General features: G+C 39.8%; 1 protein-coding gene across 1 annotated transcript in view; it reads left to right on the forward strand.

Annotated features, from left to right (window-relative positions):
• EDNRA (endothelin receptor type A) overlaps nt 1-23,044 on the forward strand; it is a 40,603-nt gene that overhangs the window by 12,307 nt on the left and 5,252 nt on the right. The window contains exons 3-7 of the mRNA XM_060778870.2: nt 5,928-6,052; nt 8,090-8,288; nt 17,943-18,095; nt 19,592-19,725; nt 21,921-22,029. Coding sequence (XP_060634853.2) covers nt 5,928-6,052; nt 8,090-8,288; nt 17,943-18,095; nt 19,592-19,725; nt 21,921-22,029 — 720 coding nt within the window. The remainder of the gene's footprint in view (nt 1-5,927; nt 6,053-8,089; nt 8,289-17,942; nt 18,096-19,591; nt 19,726-21,920; nt 22,030-23,044) is intronic.

The raw sequence follows: 23,044 nt of genomic DNA on the forward strand, positions 1-23,044 counted from the left end.
CCTGTAGGTTACAGTTCTTTGGCCACATTGAGCTCCCCACTTGAAGAAAAGGTGGGGTGTAAGTAATGTGACTGGTTGACTGACAATTCTGACATTATGAGGAATTTTTGAAATCTATTATAGTTTGCATTGTTCACTATTGTTTCACTTTTTTCTATCACGTATTCTGCAATTCAAGAATTTATGTTCAAGGATGTTTTTTATTTATTTATTTATTTATTTGCCGTACTTATATTCCGCCTTTCTCATGCTGAAGGGGACTCAGGGCAGATCACAGAACAGCAAACATTCAATGCAGATTATATGAGGGTTGAATGAAAAGTAATGCCTCCACCTTCATTACTTGGGTTTGGATGGGAATATTTTAATATATCAAGTATAGAAATAATCCTTAGAATGTGCCCTTAAACTACCACTATTCACTTTTCCACATAATCACCAGACAATTGGATACATTTCTGCCAACAATGAACAAGTTTTATGAAGTCATCACGGAAGAAGTCAACACTCTGTTTCCGCAACCAGTGTCTCACAGTGCTTTCAATGACTTCATCAGTAGCATAATGATGTCCCAGCAGATCTTCTTTCATTATCAGGAACAGATGGAAGTCAGAAGCTGCTAAATCTGGACTGTATGGAGGATGTTGTACGGTGAGATCCAGTCTCTGAAGTTTCAAGTCTGAGCGTTTTCATTTCTGGCATCAACATCCTGGGTACCCATTGTGCACAGATCTTCCGATAGCCAAGCAAAGCAATAATGTGACCCACATGTTCTTGTGAAATGCCGATTATGCTTGAAATTTCTCCCTGAGTGATATGACGATCGTCTTAAATCAATCTGTCAACCTTTTGCTTGTGAAACCTGGTGGTTGCGGTCCAACACTTTGTTTGTCATGCAAGTCGATGTTCACACCTCAACAACTTTAAACTTTCTCGTCCAACGACGTACAGTACTCACATCAATGCAATAATCACAAATAGCTTGCATTCTCTGATGAATCTCCTTTGAGGTGACACCTTCTTTTGTCAAGAATTCAATGACTGCACGTTGCTTAAGTCGCATTGACCGTCTGCGCAAGGTTCCATACTTCACACTTTAACAACACAACCGTTCAATGCTAAGGCTTCCCGCCAAAATGAAACTGTTGAGAGGAGTCTACTGAACAAGCCAATACCTGCCACATACCAGTACTGCCATCTGTTAAGGAGTTAAGAAGGTGGAGGCATTACTTTTCATTCAACCCTCATACAATGATAAGACAGATAACAGTTAGAGGTATATTTTCTTGTCATTCAACTTCTTTTAGAGGCTGTGCTCAGTTCCAGCCATGGGGGGGGGGGGGGTGCTGTCTCTCCATCTCCATGCCAAACAGCTTTCTTTGTTTGCAAACTTTCCTTTGGAACGCTGTGCCTAAAACACCTCCCCACTTAATGTAGTTCCTATTGACCTACTCACATTGCTGGTTTTGATCCGGTAGGTGGGCGACGAAGCTGAGCTGAAGGTCAAGAGCTCACCCTGACCCAGCTTCGAACTGTCAACCTTTCGGTTGGCAAGATTTACTGCAGCTGCAGCTAAATCTTGCCAACCTGATGTGCTAAAGTGTTCACACATGCCAGATACTACTTGGAGAAGTTACTTATTGGTCTACAATTCTCACAAGCTCCACAGACCATGATGGCTGGGGATTTTGGAAGTTATAAAACAGTCATCCCTCCACATTGATTAGGGGCATAGGAGCCCATGAAAGTGAAAGAAAAGAAAAGAAAAGGCTGTTTTTTTTAGTTGACAAAAACACAAATTCTTGGTCTTCTAGAAGAACTTTATGGTTGAATTCAGCTGGAAACTGATCATAGAATTGCACTGGAGGACCTAGAGATGCATAGAAAGGTGTTTTCGCTGGAAATCTGTAGGTCCTCCAGCATGCTAAGAGGTAATTGGCCATAGAATCACACTGGAGAACCTAAAGTTTGTGGGGAAAAATGCTTTAATCACAACTGTGAATAATCAAATCCTCAAAGGCCAAAACCACAAATATGGAGGGATGACTGACATGCACAACCCAAAAATTGCTTCTTTGGGTTCAGTGAGCTTGAAGAAGTGAAGAGGGCAGCCACCCCTTCCCCAAATCCACCCCCAAAGCCTCAAATCTAAGAGTGAACTTACTGGGCCACCATGATGCCTCTCTGCAGGTCTCCTGGAGTATACCAAAAATGTGCCAGAAGGCGGGGGGCACATTGCTCCTCCCCCACCCCACCTCCTGGCATGTCATTGGTACTCTCCTGAATAGAGGCATAATGTTGGCCCGGTACATTTACTCTTATTTTTAGGGCTTGCGTGGTGGGTTCTTGGTGTCCCCATGCCCTCCCGGAAGTTACCAGAAAGACATGCAGACACCCAATGGGCAAAGACTGTTTTTTGCTTTGTTTTGTTTTTTTGCTGTAGGGAATTTAACCCACTCCAAAGCAGGTTTAAATGATGTCTGGAAGTGCCCAGAGAGAGTAAGAAAGACAGCATTACAGACAAACATAAGAACATGTGTGCATTTTTGTATATGTGCCTTCAAGTTGCCTGTCAACTTATGGTGACCCCATGAATATCATAGGATTCAAGGAATTCAGGGGTGGTTTGCCAGTTCCATCCTCTGACATTTAGCCTACAGTACCTGGCATTTGTCTCCCACCCATGTACTAACCAGGGATGCTACTGCTTATCTTCCAAGATTGGATGAGATCTGGTGCCTTTAAGTTATAGATGGAATTTATATTCTCCACTTTTGAAGTAATTTCTGTCCTATTCAATAGAGTTTACTCCCTAGGACAAAATATCAAAACTCCAGCCTCTGGGTCTCACCAAATCCAGTAATAGCCAAAATCCTGGAGTAGCTCCTGAACTTGAAAAAATTACCTTTGGGAGCTATTTTTCATATACTCCCCCAGCCAGCATACTCCAAAGAGGTCCTATTTCCCTGGTCATTTTGTTGTACAGGATTAGCTCACACATGGAACAGCCTTATCGTTCATCAAGTTTTTGGTCTGGCTGGCTGGGTATTATCTACTCCCACAGGCAGCATCTTTTTAAGGTTTCCAGTCTTGCAACCTCTTTTATGGAAAGTGGCCTGGAGAAAAATCAAACCTAAATAGCAAACCATGTGCTCTGTTATTGTGCTATGTCCCATTCACCCTAAAACATCAACTGGTGTACACATTGCTTTGAAACAGTAAAGGTTATGAGGGCCTCATATTTTAGTTGACATTTAACACTGGAAAACAGACTTGCATTACCTAAGACCTGGATCTGAACCATTACAGAAGCAATTTTTGTTCTCTTTACTCTTTCTCCTTAATCCAGTGGATCTGGTTATAAATCCTTTTTGCTTAGCATTCTTTGAAGAGAGATTGAGTCCTAACAGAATGACGCTCTGGCATTATTACAAGGTTTCAACTTTGTTTTTCAGTTAAAGTCCAGACACAAAGAGTTCTGGCTAGACTTCCCTTCCACATGGTTTCTACCATAGCCAGTGTGAGTTACTTATATTGTCACCCCTGTATATCTACAGGTTCTGCATTCACTGATTTAACTGTCCAAGGCTTGAAAATATTCAAACAAAAATGGTAAAACCAAGGTTTGCTTTTTGGATTTCATTTTTTAATATCTTCAAGCTGCAGATGGTGGAATCCATGCACACAGAATCTATGGATATGAAGGAACAACACTAATTCTCAGAAACTGCCACAAAAATTCTAGGAATTGTAGCCCAATCACTTACTTTTCCGAGCTCCAATCCGGCTCCCTCCCTGTGCACAAATTCCTTGCCAGCTGCAGATGAATTAACACTCCACATTGCAATATTTGATCTGGCTCCAAAACAATTGCTTTACAGACACTGTATCTCTTGTGCCAGATGGGATACATTTATTACATATTTTTGGATGAAGGAGGTATTTGTAATCATTAATTTTAAACTCGTATATTATTATTTTAAGGAGTGGAAAGGTTCTTATTCAGCATTATCAGTAGGCAGAAATGTAAATCCCAGTCCAAAAAATAGTTACATCTAGATAAGAATGTAACTTCAGCTGCATGCATGGGTCAGGAGTACATGGCTTGTCTCACAGAGTAGATGGAAATAGAAATGTGATCTCCTGCTCACATCCTGTTGTTCAAATTGGCATTGGATCAAAGAGTCTTTGCTTTGCACACATGATACCAGTGTTGGATCATACAATTAACTATTCTAATTAACTATTCTATCATACCAGAGCTGAGTATGATTAGCCTAAAAAAGAGAAGGCAGAGAGGAGACTTGATGGCCATGTATAAATATGTATGGGGAAGTCATAGGGAGGAGGGAGAAAGCTTGTTTTGTGCTGCCCTGGAGACTAGGACACGGAATAATGGCTTCAAACTGCAGGAACAGAGATTCCACCTGAACATTAGGAAAAACTTGCTAATGTTCAGGGGGGAATGGTGAGAGCTGTTCAGCACTGGAACTCTCCGCCCTGGAGTGTTCTGGTGGCTCCTTCTTTGAAGGTTTTTAAGCAGAGACTGGATGGCCATCTGCCAGGGGTGCTTTGAATGCGATTTTCCTGCTTCTTGGTAGGGGGTTGGACTGGATGGCCTCAAGGTCTTTTCCAACTCTATGATTCATAATGTCACTTGAAGAGCAGTGCTCGTAACAAGGAGCACTATTTTTCTATATGCCTGCAGCATTGTGGATAACTATTACTGAAAACAAAATACTGGGCCAAATGGTCCTGTCCAGCAAAGTATAGTCCTGAAGTCAAAGTTAACAATAAATGCATGTTGGTTTTAATACAAGCACAGTATCCAAAGTGGTTGTATAGTACAGGAGGAAGCTTTTGCTTATCAAGTCCAAAGCTAGCTTTAGAAGTGCCAGACATAGCCCAGAAGGTTCTGATATGTGCCACTCAAAGTGTAATCAAAAACTAATTTTATGTTTTTGAGTTTTACCATATGCGCGTTCTTATGATGTGTCTGTCTAGGTTTTAGATTGTGCTGTTAGAGTCATCTCTATAAAGCAGCAAAACCACTGCCAAACAGATTATAAATAACAAGTAAAATGAAGTCCACTTGGTGACATTTAGAGAAATCATCCAAATGGAATGTTTTTTTAGCACTGATGCCTTGTTTATTACTACTCCGGTCTTAGGGTGGACAAATCAAGCTCTGTGAGATACTGTGGCTGTCTGGTTGGTCTTCCGGAATTCCAGAAGCAGAGCCATGAAATATTCAGAACTTCTTTTTTTTTCAGACTCATGTGGTGGAGTGTCTATTCAGAGAACAGCCAGCTTGCTCCCTACTCCCATTCAATCCATTTTGTTTATTCTCAGGCCCATTGTGGGTGTGCCTATTAGCTCCCCCCCCCCAAAAAAAAACCAACCAAAACACACACACACTGAAAACAGCAGGTCTCTGAAGCCTTTTTCTGGCCCACACAAAGTCATAGAGAGAGGCAGTATCTTTTTCCCTCAGTCCAAAGCCACCATCCTGGCACAGAGATGCTTAGCTTGCTAGCCAACCCAATAATCCACCACAGACCTCTATTTACCACATAGATGTGCTCCTGATGAACAGCTAAATTGCTTCCTCAGAAACATACCAACAACACCTGGTATTCATTGGCAGTCTTCCATCCAAGTACCAGTCTGGACTGAGCCTGCTTAGTTTTCAAGATCAGATAGGGTGTTTAGCTGCTACAAGGTGTGCGTAGATATAATTAAATAAATAATTCAAGAAAATACCCTACTATTTTTCAATGATCGATGATATGTGAAAGTATTATTTAAAACAGAAGAATTTTAATGTAATGGGATGTGGATTGAGAGTAGGTATGGTAAAATTTAGCCATGTCTTTGGGCATTCTCACAGTCATTAATCATTTCTTTTCCTGTTATCTCTTCTATAGCTTCACGCTCAGTGGCCTTTCGGGATGTCAGCTATGGGAAGATTTCTTTGCATTTGTTTCCCTTTTATTCAGAAGGCATCCGTGGGAATCACCGTACTTAATCTCTGTGCTCTAAGTGTGGACAGGTAAAGAATTTGTTGGGTTTTTTTTTAACTTTTCTGTAGGCATAGAGCCACAAAAAGTCTAGGAGGTGGTTTGTGCTTTCATAACTGGGTACTGTTCTGTTATCTGGGCAGAGGCCACCGGGGAGCACTACAGAGAGAGGGATTGTCCCATTTATGCGGGGAGGGAAGTTGATAGAGGAAAACCATATTCCCATTTTCGCTGGTTATGCCCCTTCCTCCCTTCCCATATCATAAGCAAGAGTTGTTTCCGTTATAGAGACATGGGGGGGGGGGGAATAACAGGAAAACAGGGTGAAACGATTTTCCTCCTTCAACCCACCCGCCACCCTCATAAAATTGACTATCCTTCTCTCCTGAGTGCCCCCTGTTGGCCTCCACTCAAATAATGGAACAGTACCCATAACTGGTCGGCCTCGTAACTAGTTTTAGTCTAGTAACTTTTTCAGAATGCATATAGGGATGGCCACTTGTTTGAAGTGTCAAACTCTCACTCTCAGTTCAGTGGGTTCCCATGTTTTGAGACAGGAATTGTGTTATTTTGGTCTACTTTAGGCCAAATGTGCAGAACCGCTCCATGACCAAAACAGCCCCTAAACACTCCCAGACCCGCCTCCCCCCTCCATGCTTACATTAAAAAAAAAGTCTCTCTGAAAATGGTGACCAGAACTAAAGTGACTTATCTTCCATTTTGAGAAGAATTCTGAGAAAAACAAAGCATTTTAGTGCACCATGGAAGAAATATGGCAACATGCATGAAACCTTCCAGATACATCCCCACCAGATATCACACCACTGTTTAATCTTTGAATTTTCATCAGAATACCTTTCAAAATCATGATCAGAAGTGATGTGGTGTCAGTTCTCATCATTCTGAGAAGGACTCTGAGGGATAAGGAGCTCCCTCTGTCAACTCCAGCTCCCCCCCCCCCCCCCCCCCGTGGGAACATGAGAGATGCCTCCCACAAGGAGGGTAAAACATCAGAAACATCTGGGCATCCCCTGGGCAACGTCCTTGCAGATGGCCAATTCTCTCACACCAGAAGCAACTTGCAGTTTATCAAGTCGCGCCTGACATGAAACAACAAACAAACAAACAAACTAGAGAGAGCAGGGATAGAGAATTTGGCTCTTACGGAATACTGTGCACCGAAGACTGACTTGATAGCTATGGTATATACTTATGTATAAATCTAGAATTTTTGAGTCAAAAAATCCACCCGCAAAAAATGGGTTCACTTATTCATAGGTTAATGTAAGTATCAAAAAGGGCTCTTTGTGTTCTCTGAATAGAGTAGTAAAAGGCAAGAGCTTAGTCCATTCATGGAAAACCTAGAAGAAACACCCATCATCTCTCTTTTCTCTGCTGCAGTGCCACTTTTAACTTTTTTATTGTTTTGGTGCTTCCCCTTAAAAGAGCACTGAGGCAATGCTGTTGCTTTCACCTCTCCATGGAGTGACCCTCAACTTATCCACAGGTTATATCAAAATCCACGATTTTGGACCCAAAGCTCACCCACAAGTTTATGAGGTTGACTTATACATTTGGGCTCCAGAGGCATGTTTATTTTCCTAGGGTTTTTATTCACAGGACACTGTTTTTAAAATTGTTCTATGAATTCTAAAAGAGCACTGCATAGTTTCATTGTATTGTTTATTTATTAAAAATATTTGTAATGGTATACCAGGGAATAAGTTGCACCATATGTCAAATAACAATAGAATCAAAGAAAATGGTTCATGCTATGTGATATCAGTTCCCTTGCCTAGCTTGCAGTGCTAAGGAACTGTTGCCATAATATCTAATATACATGAAATGAAAGCCATTTCAGGCAACCTTTCTGCATGTGCTTGTGGGACAATAATATTTAAATGGTCATCCAAATCTACGTATTATTATAATTGTAGTTTTGTAGGCAACTAAGGTTTGCATTTTGTTTAGAATCCTGAAATGTGTTGATGATATTGCACCTTTAAAACTCTGACTTTTAATAAAGACAATAGAGAAGCTGTAAATTTAATGTTCTCTGTTTATTTTAGATACCGAGCAGTAGCTTCCTGGAGTCGAGTTCAGGGAATTGGAGTCCCTTTGATCACAGCTATTGAAATTGCTGTCATTTGGATTCTTTCTTTTATCCTGGCAATCCCAGAAGCTATCGTCTTTACTATGATAAAGTTTAATTACAAGGGAAAGGACCTTATTACCTGCATGATGATACCCAATACTGATTTTTCGAAAGTATGTATCAAATCTTTATATATCAAAGTAACAAATGTATTTTCGTTCCTCTCCCAAAATCCTTGTAGTTAATGATCTCAGATGGATTGGTGAATCGTTGGAGTGGAGACATTTCCTTTCTATTTGCTCCTACATTAGAAAATTAGCAACATGTTCTGGATTGTTATGCTCATCAGTCTAATAGGCAGTGATTTTAAGTACAAAGAATACCAATTTACATCAGAGAGCAACCCTGTTAGTTGGGATGAGCAACCTGTGACCCAATAGCAGTGTGTGGTCATTAGGGTAACTCCATGTGGTCTTTCACATCATTTCAAAAGCCCTTTGGAAGCAGGTGGTTCAGACCTCTGGAAAGATAGATTTTCTTTTCCCCTAAAAATGTGGGAGAAAGAGGGAAAGATGGGGAGAGAGATGTGTGGGTGTACTTATTTACGTAGGCGATCCCTCATAGCTCGAGGATGACTGTCTTCCAGATGTGGTGTCCTGGCAGTGGGTACGTAGGTAACTGTGGAGCCCTATTCTTGATCAGTATGTTCTCCCACAGTGAGGCATCGGTTTCCAGATGGAAGGTGGTCCCAGTCAGGGTTGGCTTGACGTGCCTTCCTCTTGGCACATTTCTCCCTTTTGTCCTCCATTCATGCTTCTTTGAATTCTGCAGCACTGCTGGTCACAGCTGACCTCCAGTTAGAGCACTCAAGGGCCAGGGCTTCCTAGTTCTTGGTGTCTATGCCGCAGTTTTTGAGGTTGGTTTTGAGCCCATCTTTAAATCTCTTTTCCTGTCCACCAACATTCCGTTTTCTGTTCGTGAGTTCAGAGTAGAGTAACTACTTTGGGAGACAGTGATCGGGCATTCGGACAATGTAGCCAGTCCAGCGGAATTGATAACGGGGGAGCATTGCTTCAATGCTGGTGGTCTTTGTTTCTTCTAACATGCTGCCATTTGTCTTCCCAAGAGACTTGCAGGATGTTTTGAAGGAAACGCTGATGGAATCAAGTGTGGGTGTATGTGGGTTTATCACTATCATTGTGTGATCTCAGAGCAATATGAACAGAATAAGGTTTTTATCAGAAAACAGATTCTCAATTCCTCTATTAAATTCTAGTGAAGTAAGATCAAATCTAAGATACAAACTGATGAATTTATGGGCTGACAAATGTCATATTTTGCTTTAGTAAATCATTGTGCCAGAAGAAGACCTATTGAATTTTATTGTGATTTTTTGATAACTTTTATGTAAACAGAAGACATTACTAACTGAAAATAGTTTTTTATTTTTGTAAAATAAATAAATACGTTTATAATACAGCAGACATATAATACCCAAAGTGCTTAATCTTTTTTCCCCTTGTTATATCTACTGTAAATTTCACACACACACACACACATACGTGTATATATATATATATATATATATATCACCACGCTTCCCCTTCACCTGAGCCACTTCTTTTTATATTCTCTATCCAAAATTTCATTTCCTCTTCTGGAGGTAACTTTCTATCCTTTTTAAATCCTCTTTCAATAAATTTTCTCCAGACCTCATCAAAATCACTTTTTCCCATATGCCTCTTTTAATTTTTAACTTACATATCAACATATTGTTTATTGCCAGTTTCCACAATTCCTTACACCACTCTTCAATTTGTATATTTTATTTATTACCCTTCTCCAGTTCCTTGCTACTCTTAATAGGTTAGATATTTCATCGTTTTCTTCTTTTTCAACTGTTTGTTATTATATAATGATAACAAAGCAATACTAGGACTTCTTTCTATTTTTATATTCATAATATCTTCTCTCTCAGAATACCTTTCCCCAAAAATTACATAAATATTTACAATGCCAGCACATATGTATATATATTCCCACTACTTGGCATCTTCTCCAGTAGGTTCTTTAAATAATTTTTACTTATATTTTATAATAATAATAACTTTATTTTTATACCCCACCACATCTCCCCAAGAGGACTTGGGGGGGGGGGTTACAAGTGACAAGCCCAAAAATACTGATTAAAATCACACAATAAAATAAATTAACAACAAACATTTTAAAAAATTACAATTATGGTACACATTTTAAAAACAGTTCCTTGGCTGAAAAACAAAATGCTTAGTGTGGTGGGATCAGGGAATATATAATCATTCCTAGATAGAGCCAGGGGGAAGTGCAAGATTGCTTCAAATTCAATTAAAGTCAGATCAGTACTTGGGGGAAGGGGGGAGGAGTAATGTCCATTGGCATTTACAGAACAGGATTCTTACTGGTGTTACAGGCATGTAGCGGGGGGGGGGGGGGGGGGTTGAGGGGCTTCACCCCCCCCACCCCCCGAAATTTTCATGGTGGTCTGCGAAAAGGCCTTACTGGTACATTATTTAAACTGTTATGTTTATTCATATCGTGATCTAATCACTATGCTCAATATATCTCATATGCATGGGGGTATTGTGGTAATGATACAAAAGATTCGCTAGGGTAGACCCTCTTTCACTCAGATTCAGCCCCCCCCCCCCAAATCAAAATACTGGCTACGGGCCTGTGGTGTTAGATACGATTTCCATATTATTTATTACATATTGATAAGTTTTGAAAATGTATTTGTTCCCATAATTGTGACCACTCCATATCATAACCAACTGGAAATAGTTTGCATTTCAGAGTCTCTTGAGCCATCTGCACTGGACAGTCTACTCTGATGTAGATCTGCGCAGGAGCAGCTTTAGTGTGTACACTCTGAATCCGGGGCCACTGTCCAGATGGGCCAGAACTGCATTGGCTCTACAAGAGTATAACCTTGTCCTCTGTGTTGCTGCCACCACTTACCACCAATCACAGAGCTCACTGCAAGTGCCATCACCTGTCATGTCTGCTGATATCCTCCATGATCAGCAAGAAGAAGGGGAAAAAATTCATCCCTTCTTCTTGCTGATTGCATGAATGTCCCATTCTGACATCTGCAGGTGGCCAGGTGCTTGGACAGAGCTCCATGGCCAGCAGGGAATGGTGATGGTGACACAGGGACAAGACACCCTCTTTCACTGTGCTGATCATTACACAGAAAGGATAGTGTTGGCAGAAGTGTCTGTCTGGACAGAAGATCATTCCAAAACAGACTCAATCCAGTGTTCCAATTGCTGTAAATCCCCAGGATAGTTTTGTGCAAATTCTGAAGTATCCTGTAACTTTATCTAAAGCAAGACAAGGTCAGATTAAACACGGAAATTCTTGGATATGCACTGGAAGTCTCCATGCATGGTGGAAATAGACAGTGATGGATTCACAGTGAGTCTGGGTTTTCTGGTTAGTATAGAAAAGTCCCTAGTCAAGAAAACCTACCGGCATTGTCTTAAGCTTCATCCACACTTCATAAATACTAAATTATTCCTCAGCTTCTCAGAGCAATGTGTTACTTTGCTCATGTAATCTAAAAGTAAGAGAGGGAGAACTGTTTGAGAGGTGTTTTCAGCCATTTTTAGTATTTTGCTGCAATCATGTAAATTGATCTGTGATGAATTCTTTGAATTGCATAATTGTTTGGCTTTTTCCACCTCTGAGTTCCATTTTCCTTTATTTTCTTAAATCTTATGTTTCCTAGAGGCCCAAATAAATTGTCCTGAAGTGTCTCTGTTATTTAAAAATAGTTATAATGCATATAGTAAAAAAAATAACTTCTTGATATTGAAAGAGAATAGGTGCACTCTATTTCTTTATTTCCTTTTTTTCATGTCAGGAGTGACTTGAGAAACTGCAAGTCGCTTCTGGCGTGAGAGAATTTGCTGTCTGCATGGATGTTGCCCAGGGGATGCCCGGATATTTTGTCATCCTTGTGGGAGGCTTCTCTCATGTCCCTGCATGGGGAGCTGTAGCTGACATAGGGAGCTCATCCATGCTCTCCCCAGATTCGAACCTCAGACCTGTCGGTCTTCAGTCCTACTGGCACAAGGATTTAACCCATTTCACCACCAGGGACTCCATGTTCATTAAACATATCCCATGTTCCATGTCCATGTTCATTAAACATATGCAATTTCCAAGTTCATTAAACATATTCTCTTTGCAGAATAATAAATGATGGGGCTGGTTGAAATGTATAAAATGAATGCAAAATGGTTAAAGAGTTTTTCCATCTACCATTCCTCTGCTAAAACTCATAGCCACAGGCTGATTTTGTTTAACAAAATACATCTTTGTTGTAAAGATATAGACAAGGACTTGAAATATACAATAAAAACTGCCCGTGCTTGAAAAGTATTCCAAGCAAATATGTGATTTGCAGAAAAGCCCCTCTCCCATGTAGTTTTGAGAATGTTTAAATACGAATTTGAGTAAATAAAAAGAAGAACAGGAAGCAGAAATTTTCAGAAAAATGAATGGAGGGTAAATAAAGGAAAGCCTTTCCAGATGTAAACCTGATACTTATAGCAAATGTTACATTAAATTATGCCAGGTAACATTATTAAAACTTCATTATTGTTTCCTTCCCTACTGTCTTTGAAACCTCTTAGATAGTTTTTTTTTCCCAAATATTTGTACTAGGATGTAAATCCCAAAAGGCCAAGTGCTTTAGGGAACATGTGAAAAAGGCAAGCTTCCTGTAGAAAACGAGTTCCATGTGGAGTCGTACGGAAAACAAAAGGAAGCCTGTGTCACTTACATCAAAGTACAAAATTGGGTTGATGTGAAATCTGTGTAAGATTTAACAACCATAATTAATCATTTGCAGACATCTTTAGCTTTTATGACTTAATAATGTCATGATGTCATGCTTTTAAATGCTAAATATGCTGAATATAGCCTTTTGATATTATTTCTAGTATTTTTTCCAGGCTTCAGCACAGTGATTTAGTGTTAACAGAGAATAGTAGGTAAAATCCATCTTGAAGTGGATATATTTTTGTTCTGTTCTTCTTTCTACAAATGGGAAGTTCCTTTGTGGTAGACTATTTGCTGAATCTCTTCCCACTATCTTGCTTCTTTTCTTCAAATTATCATGTCCCAGGCCACATCAATGCTGCCATATAATTCAGTTTCTGAATCCAGATTATCTACTTTGGACTGGATTACAAGTCAGTGTAGACTCATATGGTCCAGTTCAAAGAGATAATCTGGATTCAGAAACAAGGTTATATAGCAGTGTAGATCCACTCCCAGAGAGTCTTGGGAACTTTAGCCTGGATGGCTTCTAAACACAAATAAATATGAAGGCATAGGCTGGATACTACAGAGCAATTCCTCCCCACTTCCCTTAACTAAATGTGACTTGATAATTGATGTGTTTTCTAATACTGTTTTAAATCTGTATGTATTTAGCTTACCTATATCTGATAGAAACAAACATGTCAAGGGATACATCTGCACTGTAGAATTAATGCAGCCTGACAGCACTTTAGCTGCCATGGGTCAATGCTATGGAGTTGTGGAAATTGTAGTTTGGTGAGGCACCCACACTCTTTGACAGAGAAGGCTAAAAACCCTGTAAAACAACAACTCCCATGATTCTGTAGCACTGAACCATGCTAGTTAAAGTGGTGGCAAATTGCCTTAATTCTACAGTGTACATATTAGAGTTGTGTGCAGCTATGTTTTCCTTCTTTTGTTATGTTCGTTACCTTCGGGTGTATGTAACAGGAAGCCCCCTCCCAGTACAAAAATGAGTTTGACACAAATGCAAGTGGGAGCCAATGCCAGTTCTTCGTCTGCTTTTCATGAGCAGCCTTCTTGTCTTGGAAAGAGTGTGTTTGTAGCGTGCATGCCCAGAAAGCACACACACCTGCTTGCAACCGAGCACCTCATCTAGAGTAAGTAACAGAACTTTCCTCCTTGCTTTGAAAGAGTGCATGTGTGGCATGCAGGCCCAGAAAACATGTGTGCCTGCCTCTCCTCTAGAGTAGAGAAACAGGTAAGAGAAGCCTCCTTAAAGCAAATGCAAGATACTCCACTTTGGCAGAAAAAATGAAATGCAAAGATACAGAATGGGTGACGCCTGGCTCGAGAGCAGTACGTGTGAAAAAGATCTTGGAGTCCTCGTGGACAACAAGTTAAACATGAGCCAACAATGTGATGTGGCGGCAAAAAAAGCCAATGGGATTTTGGCCTGGATCAATAGGAGCATAGTGTCTAGATCTAAGGAAGTAATGCTACCCCTCTATTCTGCTTTGGTTAGACCACATCTGGAATATTGTGTCCAATTCTGGGCACCACAATTCAAGAGAGATATTGACAAGCTGGAATGTGTCCAGAGGAGGGCGACTAAAATGATCAAGGGTCTGGAGAACAAGCCCTATGAGGAGCGGCTTAGGGAACTGGGCATGTTTAGCCTGAAGAAGAGAAGGCTGAGAGGAGATATGATAGCCATGTATAAATATGTGAGAGGAAGCCACAGGGAGGAGGGAGCAAGCTTGTTTTCTGCTTCCTTGAAGACTAGGATGCGGAACAATGGCTTCAAACTACAAGAGAGGAGATTCCATCTGAACATTAGGAAGAACTTCCTGACTGTGAGAGCCGTTCAGCAGTGGAACTCTCTGCCCCGGAGTGTGTTGGAGGCTCCTTCTTTGGAAGCTTTTAAGCAGAGGCTGGATGGCCATTTGTCAGGGGTGATTTGAATGCAATATTCCTGCTTCTTGGCAGGGGGTTGGACTGGATGGCCCATGAGGACTCTTCCAACTCTTTGATTCTATGATTCTATGATTCTATATACCTGTCTGCGGCTGAGCACCTCTCCTCTAGAATAGAAAAATCCTAATGCAAAAATGATGGGAAGGGGAGCCTAGGACTCCCCCCCCCCCCAAAATGGGCTGATGACTTTTTTGGCACCCCAAAGTGAAAACAGATATTTGCCCTCCGGATTTTAGGAGGCTCCAAAAACTAGATCAGGGCTCCCACCAAAAGCCGGGACATGAAATGGATCATGGTTTACTCAGATTGCACAAACCTAGTAGATATACCCAAGGAGAATCTATGGTTTTCCAATATGTGAGGTGTGAGGGATCCTCTACTTAAATGTCAAAATATCACTTGGAAAGTACTCAGTTGCATTGTTGCTGGCTTTTGGCTCACCTCCCTTCAGTAAAATTTTGATGATATTATTTGTGACGTATTTGACTTTGGAAAGGTTGTAATTCTTATCCTGTATTTTTTTAAAAAAAGTTAAAAATTATATTTGGTTAGAACAAATTAATTTGTTGTAAAACTTTGATCTTCAAATTCTAAAATAATTTCTTCCACCAAAAGGAGTGCAAACAGAATTACAGCTGCCTTACTACTTTTAACAGAAGCAAAGAGACACCCATTTGCATCATGAGTGTTTGGTGTGGGAACCAAGTAGAGTAATATCTGTGAGGAATAAACAGACAATGTGGGAAAGATGGTTATAAAAAGGGGGGCTCTCTTTTATTGCATAACTCACTGAGTGACTAAGGAGCATGAGTTCATTTATTTGACATACATGTGTGTGCCTGTGGCTGGATGACTGTTTATGTTACTCATCTTTAGAGATAAGTAGCAAAAATGAGTTCATAGAGTTCATTAGTAGAAAAGTGCATCTTTTGGTAATTTTCTGAAGAAATCCATCTACAAGAACCAACATTTTTAAAATATTAATTGGGGGGAAACAGGGCTGTTTTAACATCTGCTTTTTCCTGTCACATAATACACATACCATTAAAAGAGCTACATTCCAGGTCAAAACAGTCCAGGCCACAAAGTCACTGGAAACTATAATCTGGACTCTGCATTTTTCAAGAGTAGTGCTTGTTTAAGTGGCCTCTTTCTGCCTGGTACACAAGCAAGGCAGTTAATCTTTCAACTGATAGCAGAGGACGATTATACTTACGAGAGACATTCTTAACCTGGACCTTTTGAAATCAAAGCCATTCACAAAATGCCTTAAAAGGTAGCAGACCAGCATCTTCACCAGGACACAAGATTTTAGCAAAACATGTATTACACTTGGGTTTTAAATGCAAAGATTACTAGCCCTGTAATCCGAACATTCAGACTGAGTCATTTCGGGCAACTCAGCTTTGAACTATCAACAAATAACAGCAACATCCATGAGAAAGGCCGCAATACCCAGACCAAAACAGTTTAAGAAATACCTTGAGAATTTTTTTAGACCAGATTAAATTGCAAACCTATTCTATTTCAAAAAGCCTTCTTGTTTTAAGATGCAAGGGAAAACAAAAACAAAAAAGAGAGAAAAGTGTGCAACTCAGAATTTCTAAAATGTTACTTTTGAACTATAGCTCCCAACCTGTAAAGGAACTGTAGTCCATTCTTTCCAGTGCCAACAATAGAAATGCAATTTATTTATTTGTTTGTTTGTTTGTTTATTTGCTGTATTTGTTTACCACCTTTCTCAGCCCGCAGGTTACTCAAGGCGGTTTACAAGGCAACAATTCGATGCTCACAATACCATAAATATAATTATAAAACCACAACAGAATCTATAAAAACATAAATCATTAGCATCTCCTTGTTAAAATATTGTCCAGTCCCATCATCTAGTCATTCCATTTTCCTATGTCAGTTACTCTGCATTTATTTTATTTCCTTCATTTCTACCCCGCCCTTCTCCCATAAGGGGATTCAGGGCAGCTTCACATAAGCATCAATGATGCTATCAACATATACATTCAATTAAAACAGTAAAACTCAAAATCAGTGGAAATTCTAGCACTAGTGGGAGTAATATTTCTATGCCCACAGAGGTTTCCATGAATACTGGGGGCACCTTCCACATGGGAATAATGAAATGAGTTTGTCTTTGATGCTGTTCTGCTGTTAGGATTCTGTGTCTTTTCTTTAACCTAACCTTTACTTTCTCAACTGGCCTTAAAGGGAATAGAATTATTATGTGACAACTATAAAGTTTTTTTTTTCATGTCAGGAGCAACTTGAAAAACTACAAGTCGCTTCTGGTGTGAGAGAATTGGCCATCTGCAAGGATGTTGCCCAGGGGATGCCCGAATGTTTTGATGTTTTGCCATTCTTGTGGGAGGCTTCTCTCATGTCCCCATATGGGGAGCTGGAGCTGACAGAGGGAGCTCATCCGCACTGTTCCCAGATTCGAACCTCCAACCTGTCAGTCTTCAGTCCTGCCAGCACAAGGGTTTAATCCATTGTGCTACCAAGAATTCTGGGAGCTTTAATTCCAGGCAACGGATCTATGATGCCATGAGAGGGCAACTGCAAGGGGCAGGGTTGGATCCACACTAGATTCTCTGCCCCAGGTAGTAAAGTAACTGGACTCAGTGTTACTTGAATATGATGCACTTTGATTTGACTGGTAGGCATTATTTGCTGGTGTGTCTTGGATGGTAAACTACAGTATTTATTCATCTTTACAGTGATGGTGTCAAATATCTCAACTCTAATCTGATTAATTTTAATTTGGCTAAATTGCAACCTGGCTATTTCCATCTAGACTCTTGCCTTGAAATTTCTCTGTTGGAGAATGGCAAATTTTAAGTTAGCAGCAGAGTTCCTAGGAGACTGAAATGTTCAACAGGCTTCAATGTGTCACCATTTTCTGTTATCAGATTTGTGTCTGCTTAGTCTTAGAGTTTGACATACCTGTCCTGTGTAAAATACAAGACGGCAGACTAAATAGTACTACATTTCATATTAATTTGTCACATTTTGTCTTGCTACAGTTTTATATCAAAGTAAAGGACTGGTGGCTCTTTGGCTTCTATTTTATTATGCCGCTTGTGTGCACCGCATTCTTTTACACCCTGATGACCTGTGAAATGTTAAACAGGAGAAAGAGTAATTTGAGGATAGCTCTCAGTGAACATCTTAAGCAGGTAAGGAAGATGCCATTTCAGTGTGTATTTCCCTGTCTTGTCTACAGAAGTTTTTACTGCAGGCTTTAATAAAATGCACTCCAAAAATAGAAACCATGACTAAATGTGAGTTTTGACCCAAAGGTATTCTGGCAAGCTCGGAGCCATAAGGGTAGTTTAAAGTGGAAGGAGATAATGCAGACAAAGTGTTTTCGAGACTAGACAGTGTTATTTCCTTTTCAAAACAAATGTGACAGTTTTGCTCGGTCACTCTCTAACCTTTCTGAATTCCTTGAACTACAGCTCGAAGGATGTGCCAATGATTTATGGTTGCTTTTTTATTCTCAGTATGCTATGCTTTAGAGTTCTTTTCTTCCTAAGCCAGATCCAAACAAGTATGTATTTCATCCTGTAATAGTGGAAATGATTAAAACCATTATGAACATTTTATAACTGCTATATGAAAAATGTTTTGATAATAGGTGCTTGATCAGGAATTTAGCTTTCAACTTCACTCTGTCAGATTTAGTACAGGTAGGAGACCTACCGGATTTGAGAGTGGTAATTTCAGTCCTGAAAATTCATGTATATCAGATGATGATGATTTACATTTAAATTTCACCTATACTTCAGTAAATTCACAGTGGTGTCAATGGCTCTTTTCCTCACCACTTTTATCCTCACAATAGCCTTGTAAAGTTGGTCAGAGAATGCGAGAGAACAAAAATGAGTGAGAGAGGCCATAATCACACAATTACATGGTTTTAGTGGGGATTGGTCCATGGATCTCCCAATTTCCAGTCCAACATGCTACCTGCTGTACAAGACTGGCCATAAACTATTCTGAAACAGTGTGGAACAGTTGATGGGAAATTGTTGTGACAGCTTTCCTAATAATGAAAAATTCCCAATGGATTTGTTATCTTTCCTTGCAACAATCAGTAACCAACTCCAGGTCTAATATTTGTGCTTTCTAAGGACGCTTCCACACAGGCCAGAAATGCGCTCCAAAGCTGGTTTTTAAAACCCATTTTGGCGTGCATTTCTGTCCCCACAACCCACCCAAAACTTGGACTTTCCCAGGGAGGGTGGTTACATGCCATCCCGATTACTATCAAGATGGCATACAGCCTCCCCGAAGTTCTCCCCAAACAATGCTTAAAAGTAAAGAAAATGTACCTGGCCACCTTGCGTGATGAAATGACAAGGAAGAAAATCGTCGTCCCATCTCCTTGGTCTCCTGGTGCATCATTTCCTTGTGCTAGGAGGATGCAAGGAGGACCTTACAGGTGGTCAGGTAAATTTTGTTTACTTTTAAAGGTTGTTTGGGGGGTAGAGAGGAGGGGTTGGATGCCATTCCAGACCTTTGGGCTCCATGAGCCCCCAGTAAAAACCCAGACAGTTCCCGAGATATAGGCCTGTTTGGATGGGCCCTAAAACTGTTTCCTTTATAACCGACAGCTTAATGCTTGGTTTGGCCTACACTCACACCTTCTTATTTTCTTTTCATATTCCAGCGACGAGAAGTTGCAAAGACAGTTTTCTGTTTAGTTCTGATTTTTACCCTTTGCTGGATTCCTCTCCATTTGAGCCGGATTTTGAAGTTAATGTTGTATGATGAAAAGGACCCTAACAGATGTGAATTACTCAGGTATATTTTGAATGTAGTACTTAATTCAATTGTATTTGGAAAATGAAGGATGAATGGAAAGAAGCAAGTTATGGATAGAGGAGTGAAAAGGAACATACGAAGTAGAGACACATGCTAAACATTGACAGTACATATTTAAAATCTTTTCCTGATGATACTGTAGACTATTTTCTCAACTCTATAATCTATCAACATTATGCCTTCAATTCTGCACATCAATTTCTGTTTTTACTTTCGGGTTGCTTCTAGTTTAGCAGTTGAAACAAATTTTCTCTAGAGCAGGGTTTCTCAAACTGTGCTCCACAGAGCCCTGGGGGTTCAGCGGGTGATACTGAGAGGCTCCACTGCACTATGCTGCTTCTCGCCGCCTCCTCTTTCCTCCTCCTGAGAAATGCAGGGAAGTTTTGAGCTGCCAGAGACAGCAGCAGCAGCAATGTTCTCCCACAGATCCTTTCTTCCTCGCCTCTCTTGCTGCCCAGACTCTTTTTTTCACCCCCCCCCCCCCCAGACCCTCCCCCAACCCCTTCTTTCTTTGCTTCCCAACATCTATTTCCCTCCCATCACTCAGGGAGCGCATTGCTTGGGTTTTTCCTGCATAAAAGAAGGGGCCTGGATTGGATGGCCTCTGGTGTTTCTGCTGCTGCTGCTGTTGTTATGTGGTTGTTATTGTTACTACAAAGGTCAGATGGCCATCTATTGAGGGTGCTTTGATTGTTTTTTTTTCCTGCATAGCAGAAGGGGTTTGGACTGGATGTCCTCTGGAGCTTCTGCTATCATCATCAATATTATCATCATCATCACCATCATCATTGCAATTCTGAATAGCCATCTGTTGTTGGTGCTTTGATTGTGCTTTTCCTGCATGACAGAAGGGAGTTGGACTGGATGGCCCTAGGGGCCTTCCACTGAAATATTGTTAAGTTTATATTGGTTAAAATTGTTCTTCATTTTAGATATTGTGTTGTTCTTTCTTTTTCCTTTTCCTTTTTCTACTGTGTGAATTACACACACACACACACACACACATTATATATAAAATAATATAATTAATATAATATAATATAAAAACATTTATTGGAGCTCCACAATAAACTTTTGCTTCAAAAAGAGCTTTATGGCTGAAAAAGTTTGACAACCTCTGCTCTAGAGTATGGATGTAATAAAGAAACATCACATTACTTTTAATTAATTTTTTCTTCAATAACGATGAGATAGTGAAGTAATTATTCTAGCTAACAAGGTGTAATATTCCTCCTTCTGCGGGGTAATTGTAAGTTAAGTATTAACATGCTTGCGAGTTGGGGTGGGTGGGAATCTTGTTTCAGTTTGTTTTGATAATAGGTTACTTAAATAAGCGAATTTCCTTCTATTAAGAGGCAGAAAAACTTGAGGCCTAAAAAAATAATGTGGAAGAAACTGAACAGATTCATTCACCCAGGCCATTAGATACTTGAACTTTTATTTTTATTTATTCAGTTTATACAAGGGCCATCTTACGGTTGCCATAACTTAGAAACATCTCGAAGGCACACAATAACAACTTCAGTTGTTTGTATAAACATGCCTAAATTAACTGAAAGTTTGTCTCATTTACTTTCATTACTTTTTGTTTGTTCATCCCTATTCAAAACCACAGTTCAAGCAATCAGTTATTAATATAAGAGCAAGTTTAACTTTGTGTCAAACAATCTCTCTCTGGTTGCTATTTTTCTCATGGACCCTGACATCTTCTGCTTTTATGGGAACTGGGGGGGGGGGGGGGTTAATTATTCAGACATGGTAGTGATTCTATTGTCAATGGGCTGTGAATCTTACTGCAGACATTCAAGGAACTGCAGCTTTTGAAAGGTAGGCTTCAGTACCTAAGACATCTCTTTTAAAGATCAGACAAAAATCCAGAGTGGATTAATTCTTCCACTGGCACTAGCACATAAAGCAGAATGTGAACAGAGGTGCCCAAAGTTTGCACTTGCCTAGGATGTTGGTAGGCTGGAATATCCCTACTACTTCATTTTTACCTGAGGGGACATAGGTGAATGTTTGATACAACTGAAGTTTTAATATTCTGCAGAATCAATTACTCTGCTATGCAGACAATCAAAAAGCAATTTCCCAAAGGAACAGGTGGCTGAGTAATATATTTCCAATATGAAAAGGATAACAATTGTTTTTCTTTTCCCTCTTTCAACTTCTAGCTTTTTGTTGACATTGGATTATATTGGCTTGAATCTAGCTACTATAAATTCCTGCATAAACCCAATAGCACTCTATTTAGTGAGCAAGAAGTTCAAAAACTGCTTCCAGGTAAGCACTTTGTTGTTTTAAACAGGACAAATAAATGTACAGGACTGTTTATGGACAACGGCTATGTCTTTGTGTGATATGTGATTTTATGTACTGTGTTTAATAATGTTTAATGTTTTATCAGGGTTTTTTATGTTTTATATTGGTTTTTTTTATCAATGGCATTGAATTGTTGCAAACACTGTGAAACATCCTGAGTCCCCTTCGAGGTTGAGAAGGGCGGGATACAAAAACTACAAATAAAAATACCACAAATAAAAATACCGCAAATACAGCATTATTTGAAGGAACAATAATATTTTTCTCACCTATTTGTCATGTACTTTGCAGTGCCAATATGATGACTGTCAAATCATAAAATGTGCAATGAAGTAGACAGTTAGCATTAGCCTAAACTTGTGTTCTGGTAAAACCATGTGAATTCCTGAAAGTTGGGTAGGATGCAATGCCATAGATAAGTGTTTCTCAAGTTTTCTGATGTGAGAGATTTTTTTTCCTAATGTATCGCAGCCCTTGGTGAATCAAAATGCACAAAATACATCATGTAAACTGGCCAATCAAAGAGTGGTCACTGCCTAAATTGACATTCCTCCAAATCAGTGGTTCTCAACCTGTGGTCCATGGACCATCAGTGGTCTGCAAGAACTAAAATATGGTCCACGGCCTCACTGTTATGACACCATTGCAATGAGAGTTACTGGTCTCGTGCAACCCTCTTATAGTGCCATGGATTATTAAATATGGTTTTCTGTAAGTGAGCAGATGGCGACTACTGGATGGCATATTTCTGTATCAGAAACTAGAGCTGATGTGGTCTATCCAATACAGTTTTCTCAATCAGCACCCAATATAACCAAACCAAATCTAAAGTTGACCAAAAACTGATTTGTAACCCTTTTGGTACTAATGTTGGAAAGTGGTCTCTGGTTCTAGTGGTCCCTGGTCAAAAAAAGATTGGAAATCACTGCTTGAAATAAACACAAGAGCAACAACATCTAATACAAAATGGTACTAC

This window comes from Anolis sagrei, chromosome 5 (assembly GCF_037176765.1).
Source record: "Anolis sagrei isolate rAnoSag1 chromosome 5, rAnoSag1.mat, whole genome shotgun sequence".
Taxonomy (NCBI): domain Eukaryota; kingdom Metazoa; phylum Chordata; class Lepidosauria; order Squamata; family Dactyloidae; genus Anolis; species Anolis sagrei.